General features: G+C 34.3%; 1 protein-coding gene across 1 annotated transcript in view; it reads left to right on the top strand.

Moving 5' to 3' along the window:
• The window catches only part of LOC145277002 (DIS3-like exonuclease 1), a 94,125-nt gene extending 83,094 nt beyond the window's left edge, over positions 1–11,031 (top strand). Inside the window, exons 22-24 of the mRNA XM_080128593.1 lie at positions 2,793–2,970; positions 5,457–5,591; positions 10,819–11,031. Coding sequence (XP_079984719.1) covers positions 2,793–2,970; positions 5,457–5,591; positions 10,819–10,971 — 466 coding nt within the window. The 3' untranslated portion in view covers positions 10,972–11,031. The remainder of the gene's footprint in view (positions 1–2,792; positions 2,971–5,456; positions 5,592–10,818) is intronic.
• Positions 11,032–16,772: the final 5,741 nt, after the last annotated feature.

The raw sequence follows: 16,772 nt of genomic DNA, 5'->3' as shown, positions 1-16,772 counted from the left end.
AATTTATGAAATGATCAACGTTTCATCCCTATTGCAGAGGACATCTTCAGGATATTAAAAGGAAAAATGCAAAAAAAGAAAACGATCATAGACCATACGAAAATGAATTTTTTTTGCATTTTCCTTTTAATATCCTGAAGATGTCCTCTGCAATAGGGATGAAACGTTGATCATTTCATAAATTCATTTGGTTTTTCTTTTTTCAAAACAACATAACGTCAACCATCGCTGGTATTTTTATTTTTATTTTATACATATGTATATATATATACTAGCGGGGGTACCCGGCGTTGCCCGAGTGTTTGTTTCCGGGACGGGGGGGGGGGAGTTTTAAAAAATGTTATGGTAGGTAAGTAGGAAGGATCAAACCCGGAGTCATGAGTAAAAGTAGGAAAATAAAGTGTGAAAAAAAAAAACATCTGCAACGTTAACAGTTCGGCCACCAAGAAAAGTCCATTCCAGTTGTTTAGGAGAAAAAACCCCAAAAAAACGACTACGGTAGGTCGGCGCGAACGTGAAAATATAATGTGAATTGTCCAGCACGCTAACCACTACGCCACAGAGCACTGCAGCTTAGTTTAGTGATTTTAAATAACTTCACATGAAAGAACTACGAAGCGAAACCGGTGTTCTCTTCTCAAATGTTCCTTGTGAACGATCCCCATATGGTGTTAAGTGGTGGCAGGGGGAGGAGGAATTTATTAGAGAGAAAATATTTTACCACTTCCATTGATCTTAACCGATTTTGGCCGTGACTTCTCAGCAGAAAAAGTATAGAAATCTAAGATTATCGAGGAATTTGAGAAATAATAAGCCTATAACACACCTCAGATATTGTTCTGCCGTTTGTGCATATTATATTTGCATGAAATATCTTGATATTTAATCCTATTAATGTCAAAATCAGACGGCAAAAAATGAGTTCATTTTATTTATATAGAGATATATACGTCAAAAACATTATTTTTGCACCAACGTAATACTAGCAGGTCGCCTGGCGTTGCCCATTCATAAAATATGCGTAAATATTATATTCTAATTTATGCAAGTTTCTTATTTATTATTATAGAGCTAATTCTCTTTTGATAATTATCCAATATATAGTAATGATTTCAAAAGTTATAAAAATATGACTTGAGTACCATCTGCTAGAATCGAAACCACAACTTTAGTACTCCAGCCTTAGTTGTTATTTATTTCTTCAGCATCGTTACTGTCTGAGCTACTGAAAAATTATAGAAAAGATTATCAAGCGACTTTGAGCTATGAATGTTTAATTTTGCACATGTGCAAAAATAACAGCAGTAGTAGTGTTTTATTCAGTTTACTCTGCCAAAGTTAACTATTTAGTTTTCGATTTTGACCCCTTAGCAGCAATTTTTTCTGACTAAAAACTAAATCAAAAGTGTGCTACATATATCAAATTTCAACTTTGTAGATCAATTATTCAGCGAGAAGTTTGGTAAAGATTTTTCGCACATACACACACACTGACAAGGTCACTTATATATATATAAAAATATTATAGGTATATAGTTATATAATGATTGTACTGATGGAGTTCCATAGATGTAACTATGTGTATGTATATATATATATATATATATATATATATATATAAAGCGAGAGAGCGAGACATAAAGTTACCTTAAAAACATAAGTTTTCAACGGAAAGACAAACCTATCAAGATAAAAAATGCTCTACCCAATTAAGGGAAGCAAGTTATATGAAGAGGTAAGGATTGAAGTTACATAAGAATTTTATTGCATTATCATGTGAATAATGTTATAAACAATTAAGGTAAGGGAAAAGTGGGACCTCTTTAAACCATAGCATTCAAAAGCTAAATGCTTCTCATCAGAAGAGAAGAAAAAGCATTTAGCTTTGAAATGTCATGGCTTAAAGAGGTGGCCTGCACTTTTTCCCTTTTTTCCCCCGTTTTTAATCTTATTGACATGATAATGTAATGACGTTCTTATGTAACTTTAATCCTTATCTTTTCATATACACACACTAGCAAAAATACCTGTCGTTGACTGGGTTCAAAAACAGCCTACAGAAAATGGACTTTAGTTTATGAAAGTATGATAGGTTATGAAAAGGAAGGGTTGTAAAGAGATAGCTTCGAATTTAGGGGTATCAAAACCAAAGCAAAATATGATTAAAGTAAAAATAAAATAAATAAACCCCATAATTTATTATATCATGCCTGTTCACACTGAAACACTTATCACAATATTCGGTGGATCTATATTAAAAAACCTTGTCAAACTTTGTGACATATTTCCATTCTATGGAGGTCAGGCGCGAACGAACACCTCATAATTTTATTATACCATATTTCTTCAAACTGAAACATAATTATCAAAGTATACTTACGCAGATAGATATGAAAAATCTTTATTAAAGTTTGTGCCTATTTCCATTCTATGGAGACCAGGCGCGAACACAGACTCCACAATTTTATTATACCATCCCTATTTAAGTTAAAACATATTTATCAAAGTATTATTATGTACATCTATATAAAAAAACTTGTAAACGTTTTTTTTTTAATTTTTAAATTTTTTATTTCTATACTTTGTGGACCAGGCGTGTACGCAGACCCCACAATTTTAATGAATCATCATTATGCCAGATCAAACATACCCATTCCTGTGTCTCGATACATCTTCTATCATTATATGTAATCAGTTTTCTATAATAGTCAACCATATAGGAGCCTATTCGTGACCAGACACACACACAGACGTTCAGCTTTATATTATAGATTTTTTTCTTTACATTTTAGGTATGGTTTGAAGGCTCCTGTTTATGTGAAAAATAAAGAGGGTAAAGTGTTGCACATCCCTGCCGGGAAGGAGATAGCTGAATGGACTCATGGAGCTGTGACGAAAGGTGAAAACCATGTGACTGTGATCAGCCGGATGGGAAAGCAGCTTCGTTTTACTTTGTTTCAGCACATAACTGTAAGCTAATTAAATTCCATATATCTATATAATATATCTATAGAATATGAGTGTCCCTCTGCCTACTGCTTTTAGACCAAGAAACATGAAATTTTGTCAAAAAAAAATCACTTACCCATGCAGATTTCTCTAATAGGTTTATATCTGTTGTCTTATTTTTCAGTAGTATTTTTACTAATTCTACATCAAAGAATAACATGGAAAGTGTTAATTAAAACAGGCTTAAAAAATTTTTTTATACAAATGTGACTTATTAGTTTGCTTGAAGCATTCTTTAATGTGTATATAAATACATTTAGCTTTATAGAAGGCAGAACAATGCAGAGATGTAACGGATAAACTTAAACTGAAGTAACTTAAGATATGATGGTGGAACCAACTATGCATTGTCACTATATTGGTTCAATACATGTGTGTGTATATATATATATATATATATATATATATATATATATATATATATATATGATGATGATGATGATGATGATTGCAACGTCTTTTCAGACGAGTGCCACTCCCTCAGACATTTAAAATCCATGAGCCCAAATGCCTGAGGGAGTATCTATACAAATATGATGTTACAGAGTCTTAGCTTTGTACGACAGCTAAGTCTCTCTCTCTGTTCAAAATGTTGAGATCCAGCAACAAGCAAGAGCAAGATAGCCAGCAACAAATTAAACTGCAGACCAGCTTAATGCGGGTAATGGTCTTCCGCTTTATGGTTTTTTAAATCAGAGATTTGCTTCTCCTAGAAAGGTTGCCTTCATCACGGCTTACGGGAGCCCTCTCCACCCCAATACACATATACACACACACAAATATACACGGTGCTAGTTGGCCGCTGACCCAGAAAAAGAGTTCATTTTAAATAAAAAAAAAAAAAAAACTCCAGCCGTTTTCAACACTAACCTGTTGGATTTGATTTTCGTCTGATTTCTACATGTATTCAGTTGTAATGTTTGAGTTTCATCATCATAGCTTGCAATCAGAACGTGAGTTTTGTATACAAACATTTTATTTAAAAAAAAAACAAACTCCAGACGTTTTCAATGCTAACCTGTTGGATTTGGTTTTCATTTTATTTCTATGTTTATTCGGTTGTAAGATAGTGTGTGGGGTTCATCACCATTGTCTGCAATCGGAACGTGAGTTTTGTGTATAAACATTTTATTTACAAAGAAAAAAAAAAATCCAGCCGTTTTCAACGCTAATCTGTTGGATTTAGTTTTCGTCTTATTTCTACGTTTATTCAGTTGTTTACATGCACGTGTGTGCACGCATATACGCGCATGTATATGGTTGCATGTGTGTGAATAATTGGACTTCCACTGCCTTGTGGGCCAAGGTTCTTTTAACCAAAGGCTAAGGGTGAGTGACCCTGACAGAAATCTTTAGAGGAGCTTAGGCACTATTAGCTGCAGCATACCTGATTCACTGGCGTGTAGTGTATGCTTTGGTGCTCAGCAACCTAAGTCCCAAAATCAAATGGCATAGGGAAGGTGGAGAGGGCTCCCATAAGCTGTGGTGAAGGCAACCTCTCTAGGAGAAGGAAACGTCTGATATAAAACCTGCGGATCTTGTATCTAAGGAATTTATAGATCTGCTCTTGTATCTAAGGAATTTCAGCATTATAGCATAGACATAGTTTCGCTATCTGTGACTCAATTTTTCTCATATCTACATAGTTAACTGTTGAAATACAACCTTGTATGATTCATTTATTTCATGTCAAAAGTTAACGTGTTCATGGTGAAAAATTTTATCACAAATTTATGAAGAATAAAAGTTTGAATCTTTCTAATTCTTTAATGCACTTATTTTGGCCCTGTTTTTTTTTTATTTTGGGGAGGGTGTAATATCTAAACAACAAAAAACAGTAAAAGCAATTTGCGAAAGTTTCAGAATTTTTTATATACTTTTTCTTATTTAGATTTTTGCTTCCTGTTTTTTTTTTTTATCCTCGAGTGGCCTCCGGGCCTTAATAAGTAGTGACTCCTATGTAAAAAAAACAGGAAAAAGTTATAACCCGTTGACTTGGAATGAATTCTTTATACCAAACTTCTAAAGTATATGTTATATTGTGATGATCAATGCCTATTAATCCATAACTATGTATGTACTTAGTTCACTGCACCTTATTATAACAAAGGTTCGTACAAAATTTCAGCCTGATTGTCCCGTAGTTTCTGTGAAAAAGTGGAATAGACAGACAGACAAAGAGAAATATATATATACCGTATATTTCAGCGTATAAGGTGACCATCAAATAAGACAAGGTACAAAATTGAAACAAATTTTCATAAATTCATCATATATCGGTTGTATAAGATCTGCTAAATCGTGAAACCATGTTTGTTTAGTCTAAGCTAGAGATTGCAGCATCCGGTATCTTATGAAATTGTTTTTTAAAGATGATTTTTTTTAACTTTAAGGGTTGCCTTATACACCGAAATATACAGTATATATTTTTATTTGTTTCTTCGCAGGTGAAAATAGCGTTGCAGCCTGTGTTTGCACACAAACCAAACGTCAAACTAGAACTTGTGTCGAACAAATCTTTGATGCAATATGAGAATGCAGAGTTAAGCAGACCGAAATCACCGCCAAAGGATGTATTCAAGGTAAACTTTTGCCTTTCTCAGAAGATTCTGTTTTCTATGATTGATGTGGGTTGATGAAGTATGTATGCAATTTGCCTGTGAATGTGTACAACATAGAAAATAAATAGTTAGGAATATAAAATTCATACTTTTGTGACTGGTATCTAATGTAGATTAAAATATGTTTTGATCAACAATATTTCTCATATAATGAATGTATATTGTTGAGATGAGGATTGATAATTATTTTTTGTTTTATTTGGACTATTATTCTCATCTTGGTTGTTTTTCCACAACGTTTTGGTCGATGTAACAACAGAAATTTTTCACTATTCACCAATAACATTCAGTGTGAATGCACCTGAAGATGGTCGGAGGTTACATCGGCCAAAACGTTGAGAAAAAAAACAACCAAGACGAGAATAATAGTTCGAATAATACAAAAAATAATTAATATTCGTCAAATTTCTTAATTTCTTAAACGAGGATTGATGTAATGTTATGACCCTTTGGGCTGTGATCATAGCACAGTATCTGTGTTAACTGTGGCAAGCAGGACCAAGGGTCAAAACATTATTATTATTATTAATAATTGATTTGAATGACGGCGGGTCGCTGGATCAATTATTATGATTAGAAAACTATACAATTAAATTGGGAAAAAATGATTGACATAATATCGCAAAAGGAATGTGAAAATAGAAAATAAATGTAAACATGATTTTTGGTTTACATAAACAAATAACTAGATTGAGGTTACATCTGAGCCACATAATGAGATGTAGATTTTGGGAGATTCTAGTCAGTTGTTAGCTGGACATCAGAGAGAACGAATGACTTAAGAGGGGAGTTGGTCTCTCCATAACACAGGGAGCGGCGTCATCTCAGGCAGCTAAAATGTAAAGACGTTGAAATCTTTGAAGATGTCAGCTGAGATCATGAAAATAAATGTTCATAAATAATATAATATACAGATAAAATATAAAGCCCACTATCCAACATGTACGTGGTTATGGAACATATTCATACACATTACACAACAGACCCCTTTTTAGAGACCCATAACATAACGTTGATAATTTGTATTATTTGGACTACAGTTCTCATCTTAAGTATTATTCGTGCAACGTTCCTGCCAATGTAACCTCTGACGTTCAGGTGTATCTTGTCGAACTCGGGAATCCTCACAGAATTTTGAACAAAACCCTTTATTTAATCCATGGGAGTAATATGCTCTTGTTCTGTCGGCCATAACCAGGTAGATGTCTTAAGTAATTCGCAATTGTATTCTTTGTATTGCTCGCACTGAGGATTGAACCTTTAACCTCCAAAAGAGTGTCGCTTACAACTGAATTTTACCTAGCATTTTATCCGTTACGCCACGGACCCTAGCTGATAGAATGAGAGAATGCTACACTCGTTGATTAAATAAAGGAGTTCCATTTGAAATTCCACACAGATTCCCAAGTTCGACAAGATACGCCTGAAGAAAGTCTGAGATTACATTGATTGAAACGTTGCAACACCGAAGATAAGAACAGTACTCCAAATGATGCAAAGTATTTGTGACGTATGCGCTGGCTAGGTGACAAGTTACATTTTAATAAGACTAGCAAGTCTTGGGGAAATTCCACAGTCCTTTCTACACCAATTGACTGTTAATAATATTTGTTTTGAAAGAATGAATGTTAGGGTCGGTACTATTAAGAACACAATGATCGTTTCTTCTTTTTTAAAAAAAATAATTGTCAAAGTCAGCTATATATACTTTAAGGAAATAAAGCGAATTTGATCTTTATTTAAAATTGTAGCAATTTAATTATTTTTAACAACAATAAATATTCTTTGTGTGTTATTTACTGTAAAAATAATTTGTATGCAAAATATTCTTAAAACTCAATAAAACAAATGTCACTTTTTGAAACGTATTTCATTTCAAATTTTATTGTTTTACTTGATAGAATGGCGTAAGTTAATTTGGGAATAATTCATTTAAAAAAGGGTAAAGTTGTAATTGTTTACTCACCATCTTTACTAATCAGACGATCTCATTTGTTTAAATGCGTGTGTGAAAGGTGATACTGTATGTACGAACTTGAAATATCTCTGCATATCTATCTATCTATCTAGTATTATATAAAAGGATCTTTGTGTGCGTGTTCGTTCCCTATGAACTTGGAAACGGCTGTACTGATCTTTTTTTAAAATTTTACATGAAGGTACTTGATGTGTCTGGGAGTGTTCTTATGTAGGTTTTGTATTAAAATGCCTCTAATAAGTATCAATAATTGAAAAAGTCCAGTTGAAAAATGGAAGTTCAATTTTGACCAAAGCTAACACTTTTATACAACCTAACATTATAAATGACTTTGAGAACTTTTATCCTCACAGAATCAGAAGACCCAGCCTATAAAATCAACTGTAGATTCTTTTTTAAGATAGAGATGCGTTTCAATTGAATGTTTCTTTTTAGAGCACAATTGAGCCTTTTTTATTTTTACTGGCTATATCATTCCGCTTTACTGCATCCACAGTCTAGCACATCATATACCAGAGTAGAGAGTCTGCCACCTTGTCATTCCAGTCGTTTCTCTTCTTTACTCTGCATGCCACGCACATACTGGCAGGTGCCCTACGAGCTTTCCACACAAGGAAAATACAGTTTGTCATGATATGATATTTGGAATTTCTAATATAGTGTTCCCTTTTTTTCCAGCGCAGGACATTGTGCTCTCTTAAGACTGTCAGTCCCAGCATGCTGTTCCAGGTCCTTGCATTCTAGCCCAAATCGAGCTAACTATTTCAGGACTTGAGATGTGGGCACAACATCTTCGTCAACAAAGATATTATCAATGTAAGCTGACATCACACAGTTCACTGCTAACAATAGCCTTCAGAATGAGGGGAGCTACTTTCAAACCAAACCCTAAACGTGTCAGACAGTATCTATTTCTGTTGACCTCTACCATCTGGTATGGTTACAGTGTCTCGTGGACTTGTACTTGGAGACATGCTCTCTGGAGGTCAAGCAGTAACATGTTTGCCCCTTTTTGGTGCATCTTAGCAGCGTAAATATCTGCATTTGCTGTGAATGCATCTACATGATTAAGTTCATAGTAGTCCATCTCTGGCTGCATCTTTGCCTTATTCTGCTGCATCATGGCCATAAACAGAATTAATCCCTTTGGAGGTCCGAATCTTTCTTTTGGGTATGGCACAAGCCAACCCTTGTCCATCCATGCCCGGAATTCTTGATCATAATCTAGGCAAAGTCCTTCAGGTGAGTGGTTATCTATTCATTTCCTTGCTGCGATCCATACTCTTTTCTGATGATCAAACATGGTAGTTAAGTCCAGTTCACTAATGGAGATAGCCACACATGTGGAGACTTTCACAACGGTAATCCAGACTGCATCTGTAGGTCCAACAGTGATGCCTCCTAATACTTTTATCACATCGATCCCTAACAACAGATCAAATCCCAGTGGTTTATCATGCACCACCAAAGTCATAGTCATTGTCGTTTGTTGAAATAATGTCTACTCCTCTTTCACAGCACGTGTGGGACCTTCAATAGTCAGGATGTTCACTTTTGCTGTCTTCCAGGATCAACATCGATTCACATCTATTATTTTATGTGAGCATCCTGTGTCAATTAATGCCACATTCCATCAACGTAGATGACAATCTCTTGGATTGCCGCATTTACATCTTGGTGGGGGAGTAGGCTGGCGCTGATGCCTCGTCCCCTTGTTCGTTTCCCGAACAGTTCTGGGCCTAGCGTTTAACCTTGCCGCATCAGTAGCAATCGGTTCCACATCTTCAGCAATCTCTTGCTATGTGACCCTTGCGGCCACATAGCAAGAGATTGCAGTTTACTCCTGTGCCAGGGCTATTCCCAGTAGGAACAGCAGACTTACTATCGAATGGATGTACAGCTGCAACCACGTGATGGCTTTGGTCCCTGATTGACGTTGGCACCCTTGCTCTTAGGTCTCTCATGGTTAAGGTCTCAATTTTTGATACCTGCTAGAGTTTGATGGAAATAGCGTCAGGGAACCCTGTGACAAAAGTCAGTTTGGCAAGTTTTCTAGTCCGATTTGCTCAAAACCAGCAAGTTCAACCAACCGTCTGATATTGTTTGCATAAACATCTACTTGCTCCCCAACCCAGTCCACCATGGTTAACTTTCTATAGGCTGTGAACGCACCATCCGTGAATGCCTCCTTTAATTGAGTCAATCCGTTTGACATCCAGTTGGTCAATCTCGTTCATCTCCCAGTAGAAGTCTAATGCATCTTCCTTCAGATACAATGACAGTAGTCTTACCACATCATCTATCTTTTGAAGTTTTGAAGTCGCTACCAACCTTACCTTCTTCAGCCGTGCCACTACTGGTAAATGGCTTCAACATGTCTCTGCTTAGTCGTATCTTCACCATAATAACAGCTGAAATAGTTTGAAGTGTTGAAATTAAAATTTTCCTTTGAACTCCCAATTACCGTTAAATGTTCGTTCAAAAAAAAAAAAAAAGGAAAAAAAAAAAGTTTTTCTTCAGCTTGCAATGTTCTCGGCACACACAAAAACAACAATCCTTTTTTTCCTCGTTTCGATGTTCATAGAAAATCTGTCTTTCTTCCCATTGGCATGCAAATTAACCGTATGTTCAAATGACTCAGAGACAACAAAAAATTTTCCTCACCAATGAAAGAAATACTGGCTTTTTATATTTGACTCAAATTCGATTGCATCTTAATTTGCGTATGTCACCTTTTCATTTCCTATCCGTCGGGTTTCGAGTGTCAATGATTTTTCACAATACGCAAACGCCACCCTTGGATGCTTGTTTCTATGACCGTTGATACATGATGACAATAAAAGTATCGGGGGGTGGTGGAATGGAACATTTGTTAACCCTTATTAAATCCCAGATAACATCAGGTCTCCCTGCTAGTTATTAGATAAATGTAAGTGACACACTATGAAGACACGGCTAGTGTTACTCCAATAAAAGATCAGTTATATCTGGACGTCAACAAAAAAGTACAAAGGGATTAGTGAATCATGATTTAATGCAACAAAGCTTTTCTATGCACTTGGTAGACTAATCTTTGCAAAGAGAAATTAGTATAATTTAATATAACTATTATATATATATATATTATATAACTATTATAGAATTCTATAGTTGGATGTCATGTGGAATAAAAACGGCATCACATTATTAAAAGAAATTTTTCTTTTTCAGGTGGACACGTCTTCGAATGTTGTCTTGAATTCCAAAGATTCTGAACTTTCTCACCTACAAGAATTAACCAAAGAATTTGGACAATCGCATGTACAAAACAGTCTCTATCACATGTTTGAGTTTTTCCAAGAAATGGGTCTAAAGCCTGACTAAAGCTTTTTGCATAATTTAAACAAAAAAACTTTTATTTTAAATAAATTAATTTGTCTTTTTTACACTTGTTCAACAATTGCTTTTCTTTCTTGTCCAAAGCATGGTGTTGAAACTCTGCTGGAGCTATTAATTCTCTTGGGAAAAGGTATCAATAGTTTCAACAATTCATTGATACATTTAATATTTTTCATTTTATTGTTTTGATGTTTTTTAAAGATGGGCTTAGATCTGATGAGTTCAGATGGAAAATCTAATCTACATAGTATAGAGAGATGTGTGCAGAACGAGAGCGACTTCATTGTTATGATCATCTTGAAAGAATGGGTCTTGGGTTAGTAAATGTAGAACAAATTAAGTTCACAGGTGAAGGCCAAGGAAAACATGAACGAATTGATAAGAATGGATTTTACAAAGGGATAAATAAGACCTGGCCAGAGATAGAAATTGACTTCCAGACTAACCTAAAAGCTATGCAATGCAGCCAACAAATAAGATGGATATTAAAACAAATATGTTGATGTTGATTGTCCGTTGATATACGTCAGTCATGATTTTTTTTATTTCTTTTTAACATGAAAATAGCTTAAAACATTTTAGATGCATTTTCATAAATTACATCTGATCAATGATGTTAAAGTTTGGATGAAGATGGCAAGCTGGCCAATAAAATTGTAATAGTTATTTTAAGGCATAACTTTTGAAAACATGCATTGTTAGATTCTAGAAACATAGCTGAAAATTCTTTAAATGCATCTGGTATTGTAAGTTTATAGAGAACTTGAACGTGGACTAGACCCTATCCTCGGGTATCTAAGATTTCTCTGTACAGGAGTTTGTCAGGACAATCTGGCATGAGGATACTTTTCCCTGCAAGTAAACCCTGACTAAATATTCAAATCATATAGTAGTATTCATGCCCCAAATAAGATCTCATCAGTATGGCTAACCAACACTGGCTTTTATGAGGAACTAGCCTGGGTGTTCGGCTTTACTTGGGTGTTTGGAGGTGTGTGGTGAGCAAAAAAAAAAAATGTTTATAGGCAGGCTTCTATTAATTACATTAAAGTTTTTTTGAATCCTTAAATTTTTTGTAAATAGTTAAGATTAAAAAAAAATGTTTTGTAAATATATATTTTTCTTTTAAATCTTTAAAAGTTTTGTAAATATATTTTTAAAAAATCTTGCTCGCGAACATTCGACCATGTCTGCTATTTGACGTGTTCACAAACAACCAACGGCGATGTCAAGGTCACTTGAAATGTGCGTCGGTTTTCGTCTTCTGCTACAGGCTCTCTGTTCTTTATTTGATCCATCTAAAACCTCAAAATAAGTGATAATCTGAGGGAGCAAGGCCAAAAGAATATGTAGGATGGGCCAAGATTTCCCAACCAGGAGTTAGTAGTGCTATGTGAGCATCATGATAGATGATTCTTTTTTTGTGGATTAAAGTTGTTTTTCGGTTCAACATGGTTGAGAATATTGCAGAAAAATATGAATGATGCTTTGGTTGCTTCACGAGGGAAGAAAGACAAAAAAAAATTATCTCACATGGCAGTACGACTGTGGCACCCGTCAAGTCAACTGGATACTAAATGGAAACCGAATGATGTTGTATACAAAACTCAGCAAAGTCCTGAACAATTCCGTCCACATGATTTGACATGGTCCTGAACAATTTCGTCCATGCAACCCAACACAGTCTAGAACAATTGTTGATTCGAACCCGCACAACTGTCGAAACAACACGACCTAAACGACTCCGTCAAAATGACACAACACAATCCTGAACAACTCAACACGATATATGACCAGAGCAACCTTGGCAACCTCCGAATGACTATGGTATCCGCTTTTTATGACCCTTGGACAAACTCGTTTTTACCGTAGGTAGGCCCAACTAAGATATTGACACACAATTCTCAAGCGCTTCCGCACATGCTCGTCACGACTTTAATAATCTCAAAGAAATCGTTATGATTAATTCATGTTTCAGTAAAAACAAAATTCATGAAATAAATTACAACGGTTTAAAATGTTCCTTACGCAAACCAGCAAAAACTTTTGCACTGATCTAATATGATTTCTTTTTTCAGCAGCAGAGATGTTTTTATTAATAACAAAACAAATTGTATAAATTTTCAATTTTTATTCAAAATAACATTTTACTGACAAAATATCACATTTTAAAGGTAATTCAAAATGAATCTCTTTAGGTAAGCAATAATGATTTTGATACTTATGCAGAGAATGGCCCACTTACGTAAACTGCCAAAATATGCTGAGCACTGATCAAATTTTAAAACGCTAGAAAAAAGCATGATGATAGAAAACATTTGTAACTAGCTGGCTGTCCGGCGTTGCCCAGTCGTACAATATGCTTAAACATGTTATTTTAATTTATGCAGATTGCTCATGTATTATTACAGAATCAATCCTCTATTGAATATTATATATTACATTATTGCCTGGTGGACTAATTCGCAAAAAAAAAAAAATAAATAATGATAGTCATTCATCAAATTCCGTCTGTTTGTTTACAATATCACATCAGCTGATATTTGAGCTTGACATAGTCTTTTTTTTCTCTTATAGATAAAAAATGAATTTTTACAGGGGAATATTTTTGGCCAAGGGAAATAATAAATTACTTTCCTTGGCTGATATAATGTGAAATATTCTCTGTAAAATTTTTTTTTATCTATAAGAGAAGGAAGACTATTTTTAAGATCAGATTTTTTCAATACTTATTGGATGATTTTTTGTACAAAACATATCTAAGAACACTGCCAGACATATGAATCAGCTTTATGTGAAATTTGCAAAAGATAGGTTCTGAAACGGTTGAGTCTACGAGGAAAGAATTCTTTCTCGCAAACACACACAAAGTGACTTTATATAATAGTAAAGATAGAGAAAGAGTAATTTGAATGAAGAAAAAATGCAAATATAATAAATGAGTTCTAGCAGTTTACTTAAGCTGCTAGAATATGCCTAGGCAAAATTCATGGAAAAACTGGTCATTCTCTGCATAAGTACTGTGATTTTAAAACTGGCAAGCCAAACAATATGGAAGCCAAATGTTACATTCATACAATCAACCCTTCAATCTATAATAACCACAAGATTATTCTTTGGAAACCAATGTGTTTTGTATCTTTAATCATTTAAAAAAATCAAATTCAATAAATCATATTTTATACAGAACAAGAATACTTATCCTTATGAAATATGCTTAACCATGACCTTCATAAATTGTAGTTGGTGCTAGGAAGCATGATTTTCACATGAAATAGGTAAAGAAATTTCATGTTGTTTAGAAAGAGCCAACAAGTTTTGTTAACAAAAAAAAATGTTGAAGTAAAATTTCTTTGTAATGCTTAACCATGATCTTCATAAAGTAAAGGCCATTCCATTGAGTCTCATTTTTTGTTGATGTCACTGTGATTAGTGCTAAGACTCTTTGAAGGGAATATTTACACGCTACATGTAGACATGATGGTAATAATTTCTTTCTTAAATTATTTCATCTTTGATCTAGTAATTGTTTGGTACTTAATAAAGATACTGATGTTTTTGTTCATGCCGTTTTTAAGGTGGAAGTCCGATAGTGATTTGAAGATAAAACTTAACAAGAATTTGTTTAAACTAAAATCAAAGATGGCTGACAAATCTGTCTTAATAGGAAAATAATAAAAAAAACAATACTTGCTTTCAAATTAATTATTAGTTTTCAATTTGTTTAACTACTGTTTGTCTTTAAATTCATAATTATAGCTCATTGGTCTTTTAAATTTAAATTATATCTTTTTTTTTTTCATAAACAAAATTTAAAGTGTAGTATCTGTTCTGATACTGTACATCATCTTTCCCATCCTCGATCAGTGAAGGAGAAATCCTTCTACATTTAGACATTAGATGGCTGAGCTCCAATCTAGGGTCCCCCCTCTCGCCAAACTTTCACAAGAAACACCCGTCTAGCAGAAGATACTATCACTAATTTCCCCTACTCTTTATCTGTGCCTAAACCTAAACGTAGATTCCATGAGCAAAGTTTCTTTCTTAGAACTGCACGCCTATGGAATTGTCTTCCGGCTTTCCAGCTGACTACAATATGGTTGTCTTCAAGTCTAACATAAACAAGTTTTTGATGAGCCGTTCAATATAAGTTAACAAACTTACCGAATTTCCATTACTAATGATTACTATATTGTCCACTCTTTAACCCTTATCCTCAAGCGGCCTCTTGGCCTTGATAAGTGGGGATGCTTATGTAAAAAAAAAAAAAAAATTTTTTTTGTTCCAATCCATTCACCTTCTTTTTGGGAGCTGAATTTTCCTCACGTTAAAAACTAACCTTGTATTTAACTCTGCCCTCACGAAGAGGCAAGTAACTGGTGACACACATAATTTTCTACAAACAAATAAATAATAGTCTGCAAACAAATAAATTGATATTTATTTGTTTGCAGACTGTTATCCTCATCTTGAGTTGTTTCACGTTTTCGGTCAACTATTCCTCTGGCCTTCAGGTAGTTAACCACGACGGAAAAGGAATGCCGAGTCTTAACTGTATCCTCAGTAATTACTGCCTTCTATAGTTGTTCTTCAGGGCTTGTGATACAGTGGATAGAGGCGTTGAATCTGTATAGTTCCATGTGAGTATTGTCCAAAGATAGTGGTTTCAATCCTACCCAAAACCGGCCAGAGGATTAGTTGGTCAACATGTGGTGAGACAACAGCAACTATGGAAGGCAGTAATTACTGAGGAGACGGTTAAGAAACTCAGCATTCCTAGCCTGTTGCGGTTAACCATCTGAAGAAGGCCAGAAGATGAGTTGGCCAAAAACATGGTGAAACAACAACTATAAAGATGAGGATAACAGTTCGCAAATCAATAAATATACAAATTACTCATCTCAAAGTATTCCAATAAAAAAAATAAATTGATATCATAGCGTTTAAAAATATAATCAGGTTTGCAGTTGATATTAATAGCTTTTGTAAATAAGGTTATTTTATTAGGTTGTTCACAATCAAAATACGAATTTTAATCCTTAAAATCCATGTAAATATTTACTACAATGCAGCAGCAACATACAACTTAACCTATTTTTTTTTTTAAATTAATATCTGAAAAGTTCAAATTCTATATAAATCAGATTTCTTTTCTTTTTAATTGCAATTTTTAACATTTTTTGGTCCTCCAACAAAAAGAGGGTGGACCTGTAAATTCACCCTTGTCCGTTTGTCTGCACTTTTCTCAATAACTATGCCTTGGAAATTTTTGAGATTTTGCACAAACATTAAACATGATATGAGTAAAAAAGTAACAATGGATTTTCCGGGAACACTCTGGTTGCCCCTCTAGGGGTGCCTTTCAGGTTAAAATGGCTAAAATTGACACTTTTGTGTTTATTAAAAATTGATGGCTTGGATTTTTATAAAACTTTCTGAAAAGTTATAACTAACTGATTTCTATATAATTTTGTTTGTCTATACTTCGCGATAACTCTTGGGTGTGCCCCAGGGGCCCATTTAGTGCTAATAAAAACACTTCATTTTTTGGACTATTTTACCATATTTGTCCAAAATTTTCTGTGTATGCCTATTTAGCAGTTTTGCATGGTGCTGAACTCAAATTTAAATATGTTAAGGCCTTGGGCACTTTTTGGGCTAAATTGGGGAGTGGTCAAATGATGGATTTAGTCATTTTTTTTTTTTTTTTTTGCATGGTGCATAACTCAAATTTACAAATGTTTCAAATTTACATATGTTAAGGCCTAAAACTGCACCGTTTGTTC

Source organism: Euprymna scolopes, chromosome 5 (assembly GCF_053919585.1).
Source record: "Euprymna scolopes isolate OS-2025 chromosome 5, ASM5391958v1, whole genome shotgun sequence".
In the NCBI taxonomy this organism is placed as follows: domain Eukaryota; kingdom Metazoa; phylum Mollusca; class Cephalopoda; order Sepiida; family Sepiolidae; genus Euprymna; species Euprymna scolopes.
The sequence above is the reverse complement of the archived record's forward strand: the minus strand, read 5'-3'. Positions and strand labels throughout refer to the sequence as shown.